The 20419-nt window shown below is 43.2% G+C and overlaps 1 protein-coding gene across 1 annotated transcript in view; it reads left to right on the plus strand.

Moving 5' to 3' along the window:
* Positions 1 to 20419, plus strand: part of CSMD1 (CUB and Sushi multiple domains 1) — a 519075-nt gene that overhangs the window by 457665 nt on the left and 40991 nt on the right. Inside the window, exons 40-43 of the mRNA XM_035003847.1 lie at positions 5613 to 5786; positions 7134 to 7307; positions 14904 to 15032; positions 19466 to 19654. Of these exons, the coding sequence (XP_034859738.1) occupies positions 5613 to 5786; positions 7134 to 7307; positions 14904 to 15032; positions 19466 to 19654 (666 nt within the window). The remainder of the gene's footprint in view (positions 1 to 5612; positions 5787 to 7133; positions 7308 to 14903; positions 15033 to 19465; positions 19655 to 20419) is intronic.

A 20419-nucleotide genomic window follows, 5' to 3' on the forward strand; every position in this document is an offset into this window, starting at 1 on the left:
CTTAACACGCACTGAAGGAATCCAGTTGTTCAAGAACGAGTGTTCAGAATATCCACTCTGCCAGAAACAAGCTCAGGAAGCCACCTCAGTCCTCTCAGAAGTGTTGGAAAAGACCTGATAAAACATGGAATTTAGATGGACCTAGAAGTAGCTGCTTGGGGTGGGGGGGTTGGTCCTGCTGTGGGCCTTGGGGCAGTGGGGAGAGTCTGCATTGCTGACCTGCCTGGTCCCCACATGCTGGCCTCCAAGATTTCAGACAGCAATCTGGGCTCCGCAGGGAGAGTGACCACTTCCCAGCCATGGAGTCCTGCCCTTGGCCCCGGTTGCAGTGAACCTTGACTCAGGGGGACACCAGAAAGCTAAGCCGGTCCTCCATGGTGACAGGGCATTCCAGTCCCCACCTTGTGTGCTATGAAGTCAACTGGGCAGCTTTCAGTCAACCTTGCTCCCAGTCTCTGTTTTAGTTAAATTTCTTTGGCAGATTTTATCCCTCCTAACCCAACTTTAGAGAAAGATTATGAAAAGCAATCCCCCTTTTTTATTTTGGGGCATTCTAACCAAAATATAGTAACAGTTTATACATGAAAACAATAATACAGCTTTCAGTATATATAGTAGAGCATAAACTTATAAGCCAGTGATTGTCAAAGCTCATGATAAAAAACAATCACTTGGCAAACAAGGTGAAACATCTAGATTCCTCTGACCCGGCTCATTCTTCTACAGAAAAAATGAAATCTCACAGGTACTGGGATTTCGTGGAGTTCCTATTCCATTGTTCAGTTTGTCTTTATAGGCCAATCTGAATGGTATTTTTTATGATAAAGCATGTGGAGTACAGAGAATCACCTGACCAGAACTGGACAATACTGAACCTGGCATTGAATTCTTGATTCTGCCACTGATTCAGAATCAGCTTTAAGAGTTGGTGGATTTCCCACTGCAGAGTCATACCTAGTCTGCACATGGAGACAATGTAGGGTTCCAGAAACACGGGAGAAATGGAATTGCTAATTCGTATTTGAAGTAGAAGGAAATTTGGCAATTCCTTTAGGATATGTCTCTAAACCTATCTATCTATCTCCTGAATTAAAAATTCTATGGAATTACAATTTTTTAGCATTCTGCCTTGTTCCTCAGCCTGCTGCCAGTCGGTGGTATCGGGCTCAGCTTAGCGGCTGATTACTAAACTCATTAGCAGGATTGATATAGAAATAAAGCAGGCTCATGCTCATCACTCCCAGGATTTTCTTTCCACACTTTACTGAAAGCATTTCCAACTGGCACTTCTCAAGAATTGACTTCCTGGTGTGATTATATTGGCCACAGAATTGCCTGTAAAAAAAACATTTCATGATCTGTGTTTAAGCTGAAGCCAAATGTTAACAACAAATAAAGGAGCGAACAAAAACACAGAACCTTGGGGTCATGGCATGGGGCTTGCCATATGATCACATTGTCTTAATGAGTTGATATTTTATTTTGAAACATGTAGGACTGCCCTCATTCCAATGTCTTTTTATATTTTGCAATTAATAGATTTTCTTATTCTTTGCTATTGTTTATGCTTAGTGGACCTGTGATAACTAAACCCATTCAAATCGTGGCAGGTGCATGAAGTAAAGTACAGGATGTACAGTTCATAAGCTGAGAAAGATAAAAGCAGATGCCCTTGTAGTAAATGGACAATTCGGTCATATTAACTCCATTGTCTTCATCCTTTAACAGAGACTAAAATGTAAATAAAATTTCTCATTTCAGCAACTAAACTGCCTTTCTATCATCTTTCCCTGGCTAACGAAAGCACATCCTTCAGACCTCAGATGTTGCCTGTTTCAGGCTTTCTGATGTGCACTGTCAGTGAGGTTCCCTGACCCACTCCCCAGTCTACTAGGTGCACACACCCTCAGGCCCTTTCATAGTCCACCTCCCCATCTCTTTTTCGCTCTCTGTATGGATGTATCTTACTGTCTGTGGTTGTACCTTATCCTCTGTGTAATCTCAAGCCCAAGAACATTGCTGGCTGGTAGGAAATGGTCATGAAATTATCGTCAAGTAAGTGAAAGTCACCTCGCAGACAAAGGATTTGGATACATTTTGACAGTGGAAAGGACATCACTGTCAACTGTGAGGTTGCTTTATTTCTATTCACTGGCACAAGTATTTGATGGGTGACTCATACCTTGTAGCCACTGGATGGAAGCATGAAGGTAGTTACATCTACATTCCATGGTAGATACAGAGATACACTTTCTACAAAGTGCATAACTCCCAAAGGATTTAGCAAAATATTATCATAAAATCATAGAATCTTATACTTGAAAGAGACTTCAGAGTACATTGAGTTCAAATTATATCTAATGTAGTTTTTTCCCCATAACATTTTTACATAATGTTGACATTTCTTGTTAAATATTCTAGGTGAAATTGTGTGAATATTCTATATTTGTGAATAGCCTAGAATTGGTTTACGACTTTGAATGTTTTAAAACAGAACTCGGCAGGGGGCTGGAATGTTATAGAAGAGAACATAAGATTGGTCTGTCTTAGCTTCAAATTGGGAAGTCACATGGTCTTCATTCATTCAAATTAGGAGGCAGAAGTAGCAGGTGATGCGGTTGATTCTCCCCTTCAGGCACTGAGCTGAAATGAAAAGCTTTTGGCAGACATCCTCTCTTTTCTTTTGATATTTAAGGCCAGTTCTTCAGAGAACTGAAATGACCAGGTCTCAGGGAAGAGTCGCTGTTAGGAATTGCTATTTCCACACATGGCTGTCAACCCTTTGATTTTGAAAGTATACAGATATCTCCTTGACTACTGAGAGTAGCTCTGTGCCAGGCTTTCAAAAAGACAGTGCAGCCTCAAACTATGTGCTCTTACTAAAAACACAGTTGAAAAGAAAATGTTTATTAAGGTTTTAAAATGAGTCTAGACAGGGGTGTTTGTCCAAGTCAAGGGTGAGACTGAGCAGATACTGTAAGCGATGGGGGCTTTCCATCGCACTGCACCCTCTTCAGCATCATCCACTTGCCCTGGAGCCCAAGCCCTCTTCTGCTGGAGTGGTGGCAGGCTTCAGAAGTAACCCCCAAAGCACTTGGCGTGATCCAGAACAACAACCAAGAGTTAGGTGACCCGCTCCCTCTTGAAGATCGGGCTGTGTTGTTTTGGTGCACGTTTCTAGAAAGCAGATCTTTTACTGGTCACCTCACAAGTGACTGGGCTCGTCCCAGTCTGTGCCAAGCCTGTGTGCTGCCCGTCTGGCTGCCTTACTCGTCATTGTCACTGGGATTAGAAATTGGCTCCATCCCCCTACCCAACAGTGCATGCTGTGCATGTGACAGCCTCTGTTTGGGGGATGGCTTTGGAGCCAAGGCCAGTGTTCTGTGTGACCTTCTCCACTTCGGAGGCTCATTCTCCAACCCGTGGAGCACATTCTTCCTCCTCTGAGTTCTCTGCATCCATCAAGTCTCCGTTTGGGGGAGGTGACCTGGCCTCTTGCCAGAATCGACTTAATCGATCTGACCAAATGGAGAGAACCTGTCAAGACAACAAAGAATCAACCGAAGCTAGCATGCTTTTTTGACCTGACCTCTTATAAACGTTGTTCAAGCAGGGATGCCAAGTCATCGATTCGGTTTTCTCCCTCTCTGCTCTGCACAGTCACCTTGCCGATAATAAACTTAGCTCAAAACCCAGGAGAACACAGGGCTGCTGAACACTGTTAAGCAGAAATATAAATTATTATTTTAAATTCCTCCAGAATGGTGACATTAACTCTAATTGTTGCATGGCAACAACTTGCAACTTTCTCAACCTCGGGGGTAGTCTACTTTGTGTAAAGCTTTGACAACTATGTGCTCTATTTGGGAAGTAAATGGCCAAGGGGAGTCTACTGCAAAATATTCTGCAGGTATTCCAACCCATGTCACAACCTCCCCATGTAAACTTTGAGGTTTGGATGGATCATTTAGGAAATGGTGGTGAATGGCTTTCTCTTCTTCTCTATCCAAAATCCATGTGTAACATGGATCCCTGTGATGTTGGGTGCTCCTAACACTTCATATTTTGTTGATTAGTAAGATGCTCTTTCCATAGGAGAGGAAGGGAGAGATTAGGAGGGAAGGGGGACAGGTGAAGAGGAAGGATGATGGAACAGAAGGGAAGGGAAGAACTTGGAAAGGAGAATGGAAAGACTGACAGAAACACCTAGCCGTGCCCTTCCACATTTCCTCTGTGCCACATGGCACCTTAGGATTGTTGAAGGGGAAAAATGTTCAAGGATGCTAGATAAGAACGGGAAGGCAGACTTCAGTCTGGACCACCACCATAGGTACAGGGTCACTGCAATGGGATTTTCCAGTGGGGGAGAGAGATGAGGCTCAGCTCTCAATGCTGCATGGGGAGTGGGGGTTACAGCCGAGGAGAGGTGCAGTCCCTGATGGGAAATCTCCAACAGGGAACATCAGAGGTAAGCGGGGGTTCTGGCTAACCTGACCCAGCAGGATCTTGCTAAAGGTAGGCCAGGTGAGCAGACCTCACCTGGGGGATGGGGGGTGGGGAGGAAGCCCATCAGATATAGAGGGTGGGGGCTTCTTAGTAAACTGACTCAGCAGAGTTTTTGCTAGAACTGGATTTTCCAAGAAGGGGCACGGATGGGCCTGTGAGACTGAAGTTGAATCAAGCCAAGAATCTTCATCATCACTCCGTCCTTCTGCTCACAAAGAACTGAACATCCCTTTACTTTCTTCTTCACATGGATGCTCTCTATTATTGAAGCTTATCTGACACCATGCTTGCTAAATAATCATCTTCTTACAGTTCAGATTCCTTCTCCTCAGTGCTTTTCTCCTCCCCTTCAGTGTGAATGTCCATCCTGATTGCACCATCCTGCCTTTTCTGTTCCCGCTATGCACACTGCTCATGCACAAGCCCAGGCACCTCGAGCTTCAGCTAACATCGATAATCCTGCTTCTCCTAAATCCGCTGTGTCTTCAGGCATCCCTCCCCTAAAGGCTAGACTCCTCTTTCAACTGATCACAGACCAGTTCCACCTAGACACTGGTTCAAACCTAAGCAGGTGCCCATGTTTGAAAGCAAGAATATTTTCTGATATTTGTCTTGCCTTTGAAATTCCACAAATAGTTTAGCAATCCACTGTCTAACACTGGAAATCCTTAGCATCCTTCTCCTTACCTTTCATGTTCAATAGGCTACAAAACCTATCCATATTAACCCAAAGTGTCTCTTCCCTTTTTATGGCTTTTATTTGCAAATACCATTAACAAGAAAAATAACACAAAATCTAAATAAGAAAAAGAAGTAAAAGAAATGCATGGGGAAACCATAATTGGGGTAATAGTTTCATTAGCAACTTGTATTTGTTAGCAATTTCATTGTTTGAAATACTACTCATTATACAGTTGTTGAGAAAAAATGAACAAGTTACAAAGAAAAAAAACTATTTCAAACAAAAATATATGTAAACGGGAGAAATAACAATAAGACACTCAATGATGTTATTCAGTTGGCAGTAAGGGTAAACAAATTGTGACTGTAGTACTTTTATAAAAGACAGATTCTCCAAAATGTGTTTATTGGTTTTCTGTTTGTAGCTGGCCACTGCGGTTCCCCGGATCCGATCGTGAACGGTCATATCAGTGGAGACGGTTTCAGTTACAGGGACACTGTGGTTTATCAGTGCAATCCTGGTTTCAGACTGGTTGGAACTTCCGTTCGGATATGCTTGCAAGACCACAAATGGTCTGGGCTGACCCCAGTCTGTGTCCGTAAGTACAGTGCGAACAAATTCAGCAGGTGCTTCCTTTGGTGACGTTTTCTCTTGGTGTGAAGTCTTAGCACAGACATGTGTAGCCTCCAGAGTGAAAGAGAATGGAGAAGCGTCCCTCTCATCTGTGCTAAGGATGCTGTGGGCACGGCTTCCCTTTTCCGTTTCCTTCCTCCAGACTCCTGTCCACAGTGAATGTGCTCCCTAATTCATCTCAAACAGGTCCCAGGACGAGTGATGTCATGCACTCATTTTCCTGATTTTATCACAGGATCAACAAGGTGGAGACAAGCTAATTATAGGAGGCCAAAGATGCTGAGTCTGAGTCTGCAGGTTGGCTTTGCAGAGTCCCCAAAATAGCCTCACACCCCTAATCTTCTGTGTTGTTTTCTATTTTTGTCATTGTTTCATTAAGAACACAGAGTTTTGTAAGCAGGCCTTTAACAGAGAGAGGTAAAACTGGATAATGATTGTCTTCTAATTTTATACTATCCAAGATAAATATTGACCTGTATTTTTAGAAGACGTCATACTGTCTATTGCAAAATTTATTTTAAATCAATTTTTTCTCCTAGTGTATTCATTTTCCTGTGAATTAAACAAAGGAAATGTTGATATAGGTCTAGGATAATGACAGGTATTCTCTGGGATGGTGCAGTGGGCAATGTGCAGAGTTCAGGGGTGAAAGCTTTGCTTAGAAGAAAGAACTGTTGACAAGATAAATGAGGAGGGAAAAACCAGTTTTATGACTGTAATGTGTTTCTTTTGAAAGGGCCACTGAGGATATCTTTGGGATTTGTATGGCTGTTATTTAGGGTGTTACATTAATGACATTCACCACATTTCAAAAGATCCTATAATTGGGATTGTCAAAGGAAATGCTGTTTGAGCACACACACTTATTTTGCTAATTTCATGGTGTTTAAACTGATATTGGAATAACTTAGGCATATGCAATTTAAATTATCAGCCAAGCCTCTATAATATTTCAAAACAAGGGTTCCAAAAACTGACTGGTGTATTCTAAAGGGAAAATATTCAAGATTCGCAATTAAAGAATTTTAGCACCTCTTAATTTTCACTGCTTTATTATAGAGTTATCTGATATTCTGTCATGATGGAAGAACAATTACTATGCTGAGGAAAGTACATTTGCCAGTGTTGGTTATTTTCCACAATTATAATATAACCCGGTGATGGGTCACCTTACAGTTCTCCCTCACTGTTTCCCCTTCCAAACATACGTGGGATTTGTAACATGCCTGGATGTCTGTTGGTGAGGAACTCCAAGGGAGGGCGATGGCCTGGGTATTTTCTGACACTGATGAGGGCCTGTCTTCCTACACAGCCATCACGTGCGGCCACCCCGGGAACCCTGCGCATGGACTCACCAATGGCAGTGAGTTCAACCTGAATGACGTGGTGAATTTCACCTGTAACACTGGCTACCTGCTGCAGGGTGCCTCTCAAGCCCAGTGTCGGAGCAATGGCCAATGGAGTAGCACTCTGCCCACCTGTCGAGGTAGGAAAGGCTCCCAGAACGAGCCCTGTCAGCCGAGGGTAGCAGGCGGGTGAACATGCCAAGCTCGGTACCCGTGTGCGTGATGCTTCATCTCAAAGCATAGGATGCCATATCTCAAGGCACAGGATGCCACAGCCGTTTTCACCGCTCATGGCGGGGAAGACGTTTGTGAGAATAAAGCACAAATGCCTCCATGGCCAGGTGTTCGAGCAGAACAGTCTAGGACTCTAATTAAGGTAAACTTGTCCTCCATCTCTTTGTCTTGATCCATTCACTCATCCAGACAGCATCTTTGCATTTTGAGCTTCTAGACCTACAGATCCATTTAAGAAGTTCTCATTGCTTTTAAATCTTTTTTTTTTCATTCATTTTTTTAATTGCCACACAGATCTAGGCTAAAACTTGAATTTTCAAGATAATGGTATTTTGGAGCTTTTGTATTTCTAGATGTTTGAGCTCATAGTATGTAAGTTTCTGCTTCAGTGCTTTCCATGAAAACATCTCATGCGCTGAAGGTGAGTCAGACTTTACTGTGAAGGTGAAGGAGTTTTTATGGAGCTGTGGTTTGAGAGCCAGATACTCCGTGAGTTTTCCTCTCGCTGACAATCACCCGCCTTCCCACTGGGCTCCCAAGGAGGCTGCATCCAAGTAAGACAATAGCACAAAGGGATCTAAGCAATTTTTTAAAATAGTTATGTGAAATTGGTAACAAACTGTGGAGTCCCGGTGCAGGTTTCTGCTAGACCTACGCTCTAGACGAAGCGAAGTCTCCTAATTTCACTTCCCTCTAAACACTAGTATCAGATTCACCCTATTTCAGTGTAGAGGAAATCTTGCCACGAAGAGAAAGCCCCGTTGGTCCCCTTGTCCTCACTCTCCCCAGAAAGCAGTCTTTTGTCTGTGATGTGGTTGGGTGTGGGGTGCAGAACACACTTTCTCACTGAGTTTCCTACGGAAGAGCCCCTGGCTGCTCTCCTGACAATGTAGGTGGTCTGATCAGCTTGAAAACTAACAAGTTTACCTTTCGTCATTGTTATTGTTGTTGTTATCAGTGGTATGAGCCAGGGGCCAGGGTGGAGGGTGAGCGGGTTAGGGGACATCTTCGAATGGGTGTACCCACCCCACAGATCGCTGGCTTCTGTGCCCGTCTCGCCTCTCGGCCCTGAACGTCAGGACAGCGGCAGGAACCACCCTCCGCTCTCCCGGGGAAGCGTGAGCCTCACATTCTGCCAGAAGTGGTGAGGACGGGGCAGCTGCAGAAAGACGCAGCTATTAACGTCTGCCATGTGTTCATGCGGCTGTAGCAATTTAGAAAAAGATTAACCAGCTTTAATCAAACTGTTTTCTCCACCTGTAGGACAGGAAAAAAAATAGCACAACTGAAACAATGATTAAAAAACGAATGCCCGTAAACGGGGGTCCAATTTGTCCTCATGCAGGGGTACGGCATAAGTGTGCGTTTTTGGCTTAGGTACATCAGAGCGCTCTGGATCTGTTCCCCAAAGCCCTTCTGGCCAACTTAATATAACATTTATTAAGCTCCTGCTGTATTCCAAATGCTGTGCTATGTATGCCCTGCCAGTACAGAGATAGGGAAAGTAATTCATACCTTTAAGGAAATACAGTGAAGAGGGCCAGGGGAGTGAGCTAGCTAGGGAGAGAGAATGTCACCCACAGATGCTGAGACATCGTCCATTTGACACATAACATCTTGCTGGGCAAAAGATGGAATGAGCTCAGATTGTGGGCTTTTCATGATCAAACTTTTTTTTGTGATCTATATTCCATTTTCCTCTAACTTATACCAAAGAAGAGGAGTAGAAATTAAATGCCATCATTTATTAATGGTTTTCAGGGTTTTAGATGCTGTCCTTGAGATGCCTACGGCACAGCATAATGCTGGGATGTATAGTAACCTCTTCAGTCTTCATTTTGCCTTTTCTTACCTTTCTCCCTTTTCTCAAAATATATGAAGTTACTTAATTTTTAGCAGAACACAGAAAGGAAATGTTTTAAGTTCGTAGAAAAATTGAGCAAAAGAAACAAATTTCCCATGTAACCCCTCCCCACACAGACACATGGCCTCCCCCACCATCAGCATCCCCACCAGATGGTGCATTTGTGACAATTGGTGAACCCACAAGGACACATCGTCTTCTCCTAGAGCCCACAGTGAACATCAGGGTCACTCTTGGTGTCGTTCATTCTATGGGTTTGGACCAATACATAATGACATGTATCCACCCTGAGGGTATCCTACAAAATAGCTTGACTACCCTAAAAACCCCCACTGCTCCACCTGTTCATCCCTCCCTCCCAACTAACCCCTGGCAACTACTGATCTTTTTACTGTCTCCTTAGTTTTGCCTGATCCAGAATGTCGTAGAGTTGAAATTATACTGGATGTAGCCTTTTCAGACTGGCTTCTTTCTCTTAGCAATAGGCACTGAAGGTTCCAACATATCTTTTCATGACTGGGTAGCTCATTTCTTTCTTTCGCTGAATGATATTCCATTGTCTGGATGGGCCACAGTTTATTTATCCATCACCTACTGAAGGACAACTTGGTTGCTTCAAGTTTTGGTAATATAGAGGTTTTTGTGTGGACATGAGTTTTCAGCTCCTTTGGGTAAATACCAAGGGGCATGATTACTGGATTGTATGGTAAGAGCATGTTTAATTTTTTGAGAAATCACCAACTGTCTTCCAAAGTGGCCGCACCATTTTGTACTCCCGCCAGCAATGGGTGAGGGTCCCCGTTGCTCCACATCCTTGTCGGCTCTTGGTGTTGTCAGTGTCCTGGATTTTGGCCGTTCTCAAAGGTGTGTAGTGGCTCTCCTGGTTGTTTTAATTTGCATTTCCCTGATGACATATGATGTGAGGCATCTGCTGTGCTCACCTACCAGCTGTGTATCTTCCCTGGGGAGGTGTCTGGTAAGGTCTGTGGTCCAGTTTGTAATTGGGTTGCTTGTTTTCTTATTGTTGAGTTTTAAGTATTCTTTGTATATTTTGGATTAATAGTCCTTTATTCATCACCTCCTTTGCTAATATTTTCTCCTACTCTGTGGCTTGTCTCTCATTCTCTTGGCCCTGCCTTTTATACTGTAGAACTGTTAAGTGTGTGCTCCATTTTGAAAGCTGCTAATCCAGTGCATCTGGTGAAGGGGGGAGATGGCTGGCAGATGCAGTCCCACGGGTGTTAGTGGACTGGAAATCACTAGAACATCTCCAGGGTGCCTTTGCTCACCACTTCTTGTTCTCTGTTGTTTTGTTTTCTTCATTTATGAGCTAAGAGATAGGATCTAGGGAACAGAATTTACATGTTTATTATAAAACCAGGAAAAGCATGACTTCTAAGAGGACAGGCTCATAAAGGTGGTGAAGCCTTAGGAAAAAAATGGCATAAAACTCAAAAGTTGAAGATCAAAAATAGCTACTTTTAAAAAAATTTTATTGTTATGTTAATCCCCATACATTACATCATTAGTTTTTGATGTAGTGTTCCATGATTCATTGTTTGTGCATAACACCCAGTGCTCCATGCAGAACGTGCCCTCCTCAATACCCACCACCAGGCTAACCCATCCTCCCACCCCCCTCCCCTTTAGAACCCTCAGTTTGTTTTTCAGAGTCCATCGTCTCTCATGGTTGGTCTCCCCCTCCGATTTCCCCCGCTTCATTCTTCCCCTCCTGCTACCTTCTTTTTTTGTTTTTCTTAACATATATTGCATTGTTTCAGAGGTACAGATCTGTGATTCAACAGTCTTGCACAATTCACAGCGCTCACCATAGCACATACCCTCCCCAGTGTCTATCACCCAGTCACCCCATCCCTCCCACCCCACCCCCCACTCCAGCAACCCTCAGTTTGTTTCCTGAGATTAAGAATTCCTCATATCAGTGAGGTCATATGATACATGTCTTTCTCTGATTGACTTACTTCGAAAAATAGCTACTTTTTAAACAAAATTACCAGGGATTCGTAATGCGTATTGCAGTACAACTGGATTCTTATGTGGTTCCTCGAATAATTCCACAGAAGTTTTAGGATGTCATGTCTTATGCAAGCATGCTGTTGTGCTTGATTTCTTCTCCCAAATTCTTGATCATATCTTGATCACATTTGAGAAATGTCTGATTTGGGTAGGTCAATGAATTGTGGAATTTGGGGTAATCCTACAAGATTTAGTTAGTTCATGATGTGAAAGAGAAACTCCACCCAGAACTTTGGAATCTGTGCTGAAGTGAGGACAGATAACATAGAGATTTCTACAAAGTCTGTCTCCGCTCTGGGGCCACCTCATTGTTCTCAGCCCTTAACAGGAAGAAACTCTACCTGAGCCTGCAGCATCTGTGTTCAGTCAGAAGGCTCACACTCAGGATGCTAGCTATAATGTTTATACTCAGCCGCTAACATTATCTTTGCAAAGAGGATTAGGAAAGTAAAAGAAGGTATGTTTTTTGTTAGTAGTTCTAGCTCTCTTGAAGAAATGTATAATAAATGATATGGTTGCAGATTTCATGAAAAGGAATGAAAATAAGTGTCTCATATCTGTTTTAAGAATCAGATTATGTACACCATCCTGGAGGCCCGTGTTTCTATATAGAAGCTTTCTTTGAACCTTCATTTCCTAAGTTCCAAAATATGTGTCAATAAGCTCAAAGGTCCAGTCAGTTCAGTGAGAATGCCAGGCCTGACAAAGTTTTAGGATAATTGACTTGATATTTCCTTTCTTAATGTAATAATTGTTGTATGGCATACAAACCTTAGATAGTTTTCCCTTTCTTATCTGTAGTTTTGTAGGATTGGGTGTTTAAATTCGGAGATGTAAAATATATGTCCCCATGTGACTATACACATGAATATAAACAAAATTAAGAACGTGTGGGGTTACTGAAGTTTCAGTTATGGTTAGAGAGGAATAAAAAAGGAAACAATAAAAAAAACCCTCACTGAAGAAGCACTATGCATATGATTGCATTTGTAGGTCTATGAAAAAGCATATGCATTATCATAGTATCATATCATATCATATTATCTCATATTATCCAAAATTTAAAATGGTAAAGTTTTGAAATTAAGGGAAACATAAGAACCAATTCCATGTTTGTGGCTTTATTTAGCACAAGTCTTTGTTGGGTCTACAGATAAACGGCAGTCAGGAGTCGCTGTTCAATATGGTGTCCCTGGAAATGAATAGCAGGCTCTCTCCAAGAGCAGGAAGAGCACTGGGGCTGGCAGCTTCCAGAAGCTGCCCTTAAAGCCCTACTTGAAGAGTATTTCCAGGGGCAGAAGGGGATCGATGTCTACCCTTTAGGTTTTTCAGTGTGCGACACAGGATTGCTCTGTGCAGACACGGTGCCGTGGGGCTGATCTATCCAACTCACTCATCGTGTAGAACTCAATGCAGGGTCTATGGTCAATGATCCGCTTCACAACAGTTTCCTTACATGAATACTTAAGGAAACACACCCTCCTCACATGTTTCTGGAGGTCTAGATAAGCCAGTGTCTGTGAAATTCTCCACAAAGTTCCTGGCACCCAGTAGGTCCTCAGTCCTCCCGCCATGTCCACATGCCTCTGAAATTTCTATTTGCTCAGGAAAGTCAGGCAATCAATTATAATCCATGATAATTAATTAGAGTGTTTATCTTTTATCAAACCTGAATGTCTGAATTGCAGCTAAAACTTACTTTATCAGGTATTGATAAAAATGAAAATATAACTCACATGTATTTGAAAAGCAGTCCAAAATGGCTGTTGCTTTTTTGCTTTTTTTCCCTCTGTGGCCAGTAATTCCATTTTTAAAATGTTGATTCATCCAATTAATAAACAAGTCCAAAAATGTTTATACTGTGAAATACACTGAATATTTCATAGTTATTTTACCCTTGTCTTCTAAACTTTGTGTAATTCTTTCTGTTGAAAACACATGAAAAGACACTTCTCCAAAGAAGACATACAAATGGCTAACAGACACATGAAAAAATGTTCATCATCATTTGCCATCAGGGAAATTCAAATCAAAACCACATTGAGATGCCACCTTATACCAGTTAGAATGGAAAAATGTATGGGGCAAGAAACAACAAATGCTGGAGAGGATGTGGAGCAAGGGGAACCCTCTTACACTGTTGGTGGGAATGCAAGTTGGTACAGCCACTTTGGATGACAGCATGGAGGTTCCTCAGAAAATTAAAAATAGAGCTACCCTATGACCCAGCAATTGCACTCCTGGGTATTTACCCCAAAGACACAGATGTAGTGAAAAGAAGGGCCATATGCACCCCAATGTTCATAGCAGCAAAGTCCGCAATAGCCAAACTGTGGAAAGAGCTGAGATGCCCTTCAACAGATGAATGGAAAAAGAAGATGTGGTCCATATACACAATGGAAAATTACTCAGCCATCAGAAAGGATGAATACTCAACTTTTACATCAACATGGATGGGACTGGAGGAGATTATGTTAAGTGAAATAAGCTAAGCAGAGAAAGTCAATTATCATATGGTTTCACTCATTTGTGGAACACAAGGAATAGCATGGAGCACATTAGGAGAAGGAAGGGAAAAATGAAGGGGGGGAATCGGAGGGAGAGTTGAACCATAAGAGACTATGGACTCCGAGAAACAAACTGAGGGTTCTAGAGGGGAGGGGGATGGGGGGATGGGTTAGCCTGGTGATGGATATTAAAGAGGGCACGTTCTGCATGGAGCACTGGGTGTTATACGCAAACAATGAATCGTGGATCACTACATCAAAAACTAATGATGTACTGTATGGTGACTAACATAACATAATAAAATTTTAAAAAGGAAAACATTTCATTTTTTTAAAAGATTTATTTATTTGAAAGACAGAGAATGTGATGAAGGGCAGAGGGAGAGAGAGAATCCCAAGCAGACTCCCCACTGAAGGTAGGGCCTGACTCGGGACTCCATCCCATGATCCTGAGATCATGACCTGAGCTGAAACGGAGAGTAGGACGCTCAACCAACTGAGCCACCTAGGCGCCCCTATTGAAAACATTGTAAAAACATACTATGCAGAACTCTAATCAATTATGAGTGCTTTAAAAAAAATGTAGTGAATGAATTCTTACTCCTTTTTTCCCACCACCAACAAAATTAAATTGGCTATTCATAGGTTATGAAGCATCATTTTCTTATTTTCCTGCTCACGGTCGGGTTTTTATGAGTTGTAAAAGAAAATGGAAGAAGCAGGAGTAAAGACCAAAAAGAAATAGAAACACAGATTTTCTGAAGAATTATGTTGAAATTAAAAAATATATATATCTTCCACGAAATGAAGCCGTTAGCTAAGAAGTCAGGACTACTTATTTCTACTTTTTTCAAAAACCAGACTTTGGGAGGAGATGGATGTTTGTGGCCTTGTTGGCAGTGAGGGTCTCACAGATGTACACTTATCCCCAAATCATACAGTTGCATACGTCAGATATGTGCAGCTTCTTACATGTCAGCCGTCCTTCCGTAAAGTGGTTAAAAATAAGAACACTAGACTTGTCGGAGTGAGTGTTGACATCAAAGATTGAAAAGCACTTTGGATTCCGTTTTGGATTTCTGATTTCCAACCAGATTCTGGATTACAAGTTAAATCACATGGTTCTATAATCATCATCTCACAGACCTGCCAAGGAAAACCTTACAAACTTTTTATTGATGATGAATTAATACACTTTAATAAGTGGGTAAAGGATGTAAAAAGTATGCAAGGAAATGTATTTTGTTGAATGTAAGAATTCATTATGAAAATTGTTTCTGAGAACCAGAGATGAAACTCAGAATTGCTTTAGTCAGTTCAGAAGCAATTGAAATTTTCAGATTGTCCCAGTCAAATAATAAGATGGAATCAAATCCATAACAAACCTATGAAAGTACTGTAGGAGTTTCACTGTCCAGATGACCCCAGGTCCACACTATTAGTGACTGTGGCAAGCTCTCCTGAGTATTCTGTTATGTTTTTTACTTTATATTTACATAGCCTAGAAGAAAGGAGTCATCTAATTTCTATTTTTGAACAGCTAGAGCAAGTATCTGGCACTGAAATCTGTCATGTACCCTTGTCATCAGAGAGTTTTTCCAGGAAGACTTGGTTATTGCTTTGGGTCATGTGCAGAATCAAGGACCTGGGGCAGATGCTGATTCCAGTAACTGATGAGGGTACAGAACAGGACGAACTAGAGGCAGTTAATGACGTTGGTGTCTAATGAGATGTTGCACAGACGATGACCAAGCCAGATGGGGGAACAGGGCTCAGAGTCTGAGTGCTTGGCGGCCCCCCATGGTGCGCAGCATGCCAAGGGAAACTGAATCACTCATAGAGACTGAGGGTAAAGTAAATCAGATCCAATAATTAGCAAATCATGTTTCAAAACTGGCGTTCTAATGTTTCATTAGTCAGGTTATCCGCACGCTCAATAATCAGACTAGGGCATTATTGGATAAACTGTGTCTGCCTGCAGCTGTGTGGGAATAATTCAGTAGGACAAGCCTGAAAAAAAATGGACAAGCAGATTTAAGCCAATATTAGGTAAAAAGGACAGTTAGTACTCAGAAAAGTTTAAAAGGGAATATATTTTTAAAAGTGTAAGTCATAGGATGTGCAATGTTTTTATATGTTAGCTCAAGTATTTTTTTAAACATTTTATTTGCTTATTTGAGAGAGAGAGAGAGATAGCACAAGTGGGGAGGAGAGGGAGAAGCCAGCTCCCCACGAGCAGGGAGCCCCATGCAGGGCTTGATCCCAGGACCCTGGGATCATGACCTGAGCCAAAGGCAGACGCTTAATCGACTGAGCCACCCAGGCGCCCCTAGCTCGAGTGTTTTTTAAAAAACTTCTCCAAGAGTAAGGAGTGTATGTAGAGAAGAGGTTCAGTACATAGCCTATAAAATATTATAGGAAGCTAAGACTTACAGCAGGTACACTCAAAAAAGAAAAAAAAGTGGAGGGGGATCCCTTTGGGATTCATGTCACCAAGAAATACTCGTCCATTTTTACAAATACGCTGTACCGGACAGGTACAGGAGGGTATTCCTTACCTAGTTCCAGAGTAACTGTCTTTGTGACCTCAGGCATGTTACTTATCATTATAGTAATGTCCTTCCTTCCCCTCTGACATACCCAAAGGTCCCCATGGAACACATTCTGTGCACTCTCTGGAACTTCTCCAGGCTCAGCCAAATATCTATGATATCCATATTTCTCATTCTTTCTAGCTGATGGAATTCAGCTCTGCACCAGGTGTTTCTACCTGGACCTCAAGTGCAAGTGCTGGCTCGTAGTGTGTGGGGTGGTGGGATGTTGATGCAGGTGAAGAGCTCCACAAAGAGGTATCAGTGTCTCTCCCATGCATTACGCTCTGCTGGGCACCACGTGGCAAAGTAGACTGTCAGGTTTTCTCAGCAGGTCTGACTTGTCTTCATTAACCTCTTTGGTGATTTCACTCATGACAAGAAAGTTGAAGGAACTTGGTCCTTAAACTTTGCTGGCAGCTCAGGAATGCCAGTCACACGAGCGTTGGCCCACCAGATCCTGAGATGGGGATCCCACACAAAACGGGAGGAAGGAAGCAGATGGAGGAGCTGTTTGTGGGGGTCGAGTGGGTGCCCACGAACTCCTCTGGAAGGCAGCCTACTTCCCGTGAGGCAGAGCGCACTCGCACACAACCATGACAGGGACTGTTTCAGAACACCCTCCCTCCATTGTGGGCAAATAAGTCAAGTTATCCCTGCCCCCGGCAGAGAGATACAGCTGAATCTCCTAGTGGAGCCTCCAAAATAAACCAGAAGGGATAGAAGAGTGGATGGGTCTGACCGAAACTGCACAGGACTGATTTGATAGGATAAGATGGGGAAAAAAAAAATAGGGGCAGATTTAGGAGATGTGTAGACACAACTCTTCCAACATAAGGAACAGTTCAGTTTTCCCCACTGGCGCTCAGGGACTCTTTATGATTGTCAAGCATCGTCACTGCTCACTAATTTAAGGGTGCTGGAGATGCCTGGGACCCAGAGCGCCAGTGTTCCTTCCAGGAGGCTCTGTGCGACCTAAGATACCAGAGTGGCCGCCGTATTGAGGGCATCCGTGTCCGCGACGCACTTGTCCTCCACCACGGGCAAGAGCGGCCACCGGGGAGAAGCCCAGCCTGGGGTTTCAGAGCCGTCAGGCAGGAAACCAAGTATTCTCAACCCTGCAGAGAGAGGGATGCAGCAGGATCTCATCCATCTTGCAGCAATAACTACCTCTCTGCAGCAGAGTCCCTATTCTTCGTACTGTCATCTCCAGCTGGATCCTTCTTTCGAGCTCCAAATCCATGATGGCCCTTGCTTCGTACAGCTCCGCCTTCTCATCCACCACACGATCCGCCTCTACTAAGGAGAGCTGGGACACACCATGGAAGTATAAACAGAGAAATGCAGGAGCTCAGCGGGGGCAGGCAGAGTCCTGTGCAGCACTGGGATCTGTCGGGCGTCCCGGCAGAAGCGTCCGAGAGCCGGCTCAGTGTCGTCCGTCCGTGTAGGGCGCCTCCACCCTCACGGCCGGAGACTCTGATACTGTGCTGTGGACGGTCTCCCAAGAAGAGCATCAGCTCAGACACGAGCACACAATGTCTTCAGCACGCAGGCCAAGGAAACGCCTTGCTGCCGATAGAGGTATAAGACCAGGGACCTATTTCTATCTCCTGGGCTGCATGCATGACTCCAAATGCCAGAATGTACCTATGCAGTTGTTTTTCACATTATAAAAAATAATTAATCTTTCAAGTATATTAGACATTCTCCAGGTGGGTAATTCCCGCTACTTCAGCGGGTTTGGTGGTAGTTTTATTGTGGATGTAGTGCATTATGGAGCCTTACAATGATCTGTCTGTGCTCCATAAACATTTTGTTTTGGCTCAGAAGAACTTGAGTCTTTCTTCTATAAGCTCAGGGTTGTTCTAAAAAGCATAAAATACTATTTTGTGGCACTGAAAGGGGTCTCTGTAGTCCTCTCTTCTGCCCTACACCTTCCTCCTCACTACAGAGAGGACATCAAATGCACAGATAAGAGTACAGGGTTTGCCCCCAGCCGCTGGGACCCGTGACTTGCAGTGACTGCCCGAGAATTAGTTGCAGGGCCCCTTTCTGAGCCAGAAATATCTGGAGAGAGTGCAGTTTTCACAGCAGCTGTCTCATTCACTGGTGTGGGGGTCAAAGCATGAGACAATCAGGGGTGCTTTCTTTTCCTCTGCACCTGCGGAAGCACATTGCTAATTCCCTCCCAGAAGCCAACAGGCATTCAGGCTAATAGAGTGCCATTCAGATTAACCAGAGCCTGTCCTGTGTGCCCCAGTGGACTGTTCTCTGCGGGGCTGTTTCTAAAGGAGGAAGAGGCTTCAATCAGAGGCGGGCTTGATTTACATTTCTATTAAGTGTTGATGGAAGAATCCTCATTTTTATTTGCATTCCACATGCAGCAGAAACGGGACTTTAGGCACACATATTGAAGCATTAATTAATACGTGTAGGTGGCCATGGGGGTGATTAATGACTGTGCCACAGACAGCCCTAAAATACTACATCCGAGTGAAAATATTTAAATGAAACTAACTTGAGCAGGTTCTATTTTAACACTTTCTTTTTTTAAGGATTTTATTTATTTATTTGACAGAGACAGAGATAGCGAGAGCAGGAACACAAGCAGGGGGAGTGGGAGAGGGAGAAGCAGGCTTCCCGCAGAGCAGGGAGCCCGATGTGGGGCTCCATCCCAGGACCCTGGGATCATGACCTGAGCCGAAGGCAGATGCTTAACAACTGAGCCACCCAGGCGCCCTTATTTTAACATTTTCATAACATAAAAACGTAACCAGGAAAACTATTTTCAGACTTCACATTGAAGTCTCTTCTTAGGAAATAAATAAAGGAAATTAGCCTCACATCGTTAAAATTGCCAGAGTAGCACATCGATCGCTTGACAGTTTTTGAAGCGTAATGGCCCAAAGCAGGAAGTGAAGGACAGCGTGATGACGAGCCGCCGGCATGATGTTGTCATCTTACAAACTTTCTAACGTGATGAGGAGCGTGCCCCCTCTTTGCAGCTCTCTTTTACTTCTAAGTGTATCTAAATGATGTCTACCTTTTTTTTTTTTTACCCCTAGTGGTGAACTGCTCAGATCCAGGCTTTGTGGAAAATGCCATTCGTCACGGGCAACAGAATTTCCCCGAGAGTTTTGAATATGGAATGAGTGTCATGTATCATTGCAAGAAGGGATTTTACCTGTTGGGATCTTCTGCCTTAACCTGCATGGCTAATGGCCTATGGGATCGTTCTTTACCCAAGTGTTTGGGTAAGTGAGGGTTATTTTGGATTCTTGTGCCTCAGAGCCCGTAAGACCACCAAGAGAACAATAACAACAACATTTTAAGTCTTTATAAATTGTATAAGTTATATGATACCTTTATTGACTGGCCAGAAAGCACAACCTACAACTCAAACTAGTTTAAGGGTCAAAAAGGAGAGGGGACACTGGTGTGTTCTCATACCTGGCCTCAGGGATAAATGGACCTGAGTGTATTGGACAGCACTTGGACTCATTCTGTGCTTGTCTCTTCTTATTACTGCTTGTCTTCTACTTGAACCCAGCAGACACGCTTATCCTACATGGCTCAAACAGGTGGCTAGTGACCTCAACACCTTGCACCTCTCAGCTTCACTTTGTCTGGACCCAGATTCAGAAATGTTGGCAAAGGGCTCTGGTAGGGAGTATCTATCTGTTCACCTATGCTCTATGGCCAGAAGGGCCAAGTAACCTGATAGACCTAATATAGGTCTCATGAGCAGTTCTGGCACCAAGAGTTAATACAATAGAAAAGATAGTATCTGATAGTCTCTTCTTCCTGACCTATCTGATTAAATAAGAGGAACGCAGAGTGTCCTAAAAGAATGGGGGCAGTATTCTGGGCAGACAAATGACAGATCCTCACTATGGCCTCCCTCAAAACATGCTCAGTATTTTAGACCATGGAGACTAACAAGAATACACTTTTCCCCAAGTAGGTATAGTCTTACCTTCTTTTAACTTGAAAAAGCATATTGTCCTTTAGCTTAAAGA

Source organism: Mirounga leonina, unplaced genomic scaffold (genome assembly GCF_011800145.1).
Source record: "Mirounga leonina isolate KUSES-001 unplaced genomic scaffold, KU_Mleo_1.0 Mir_128, whole genome shotgun sequence".
NCBI lineage: Eukaryota > Metazoa > Chordata > Mammalia > Carnivora > Phocidae > Mirounga > Mirounga leonina.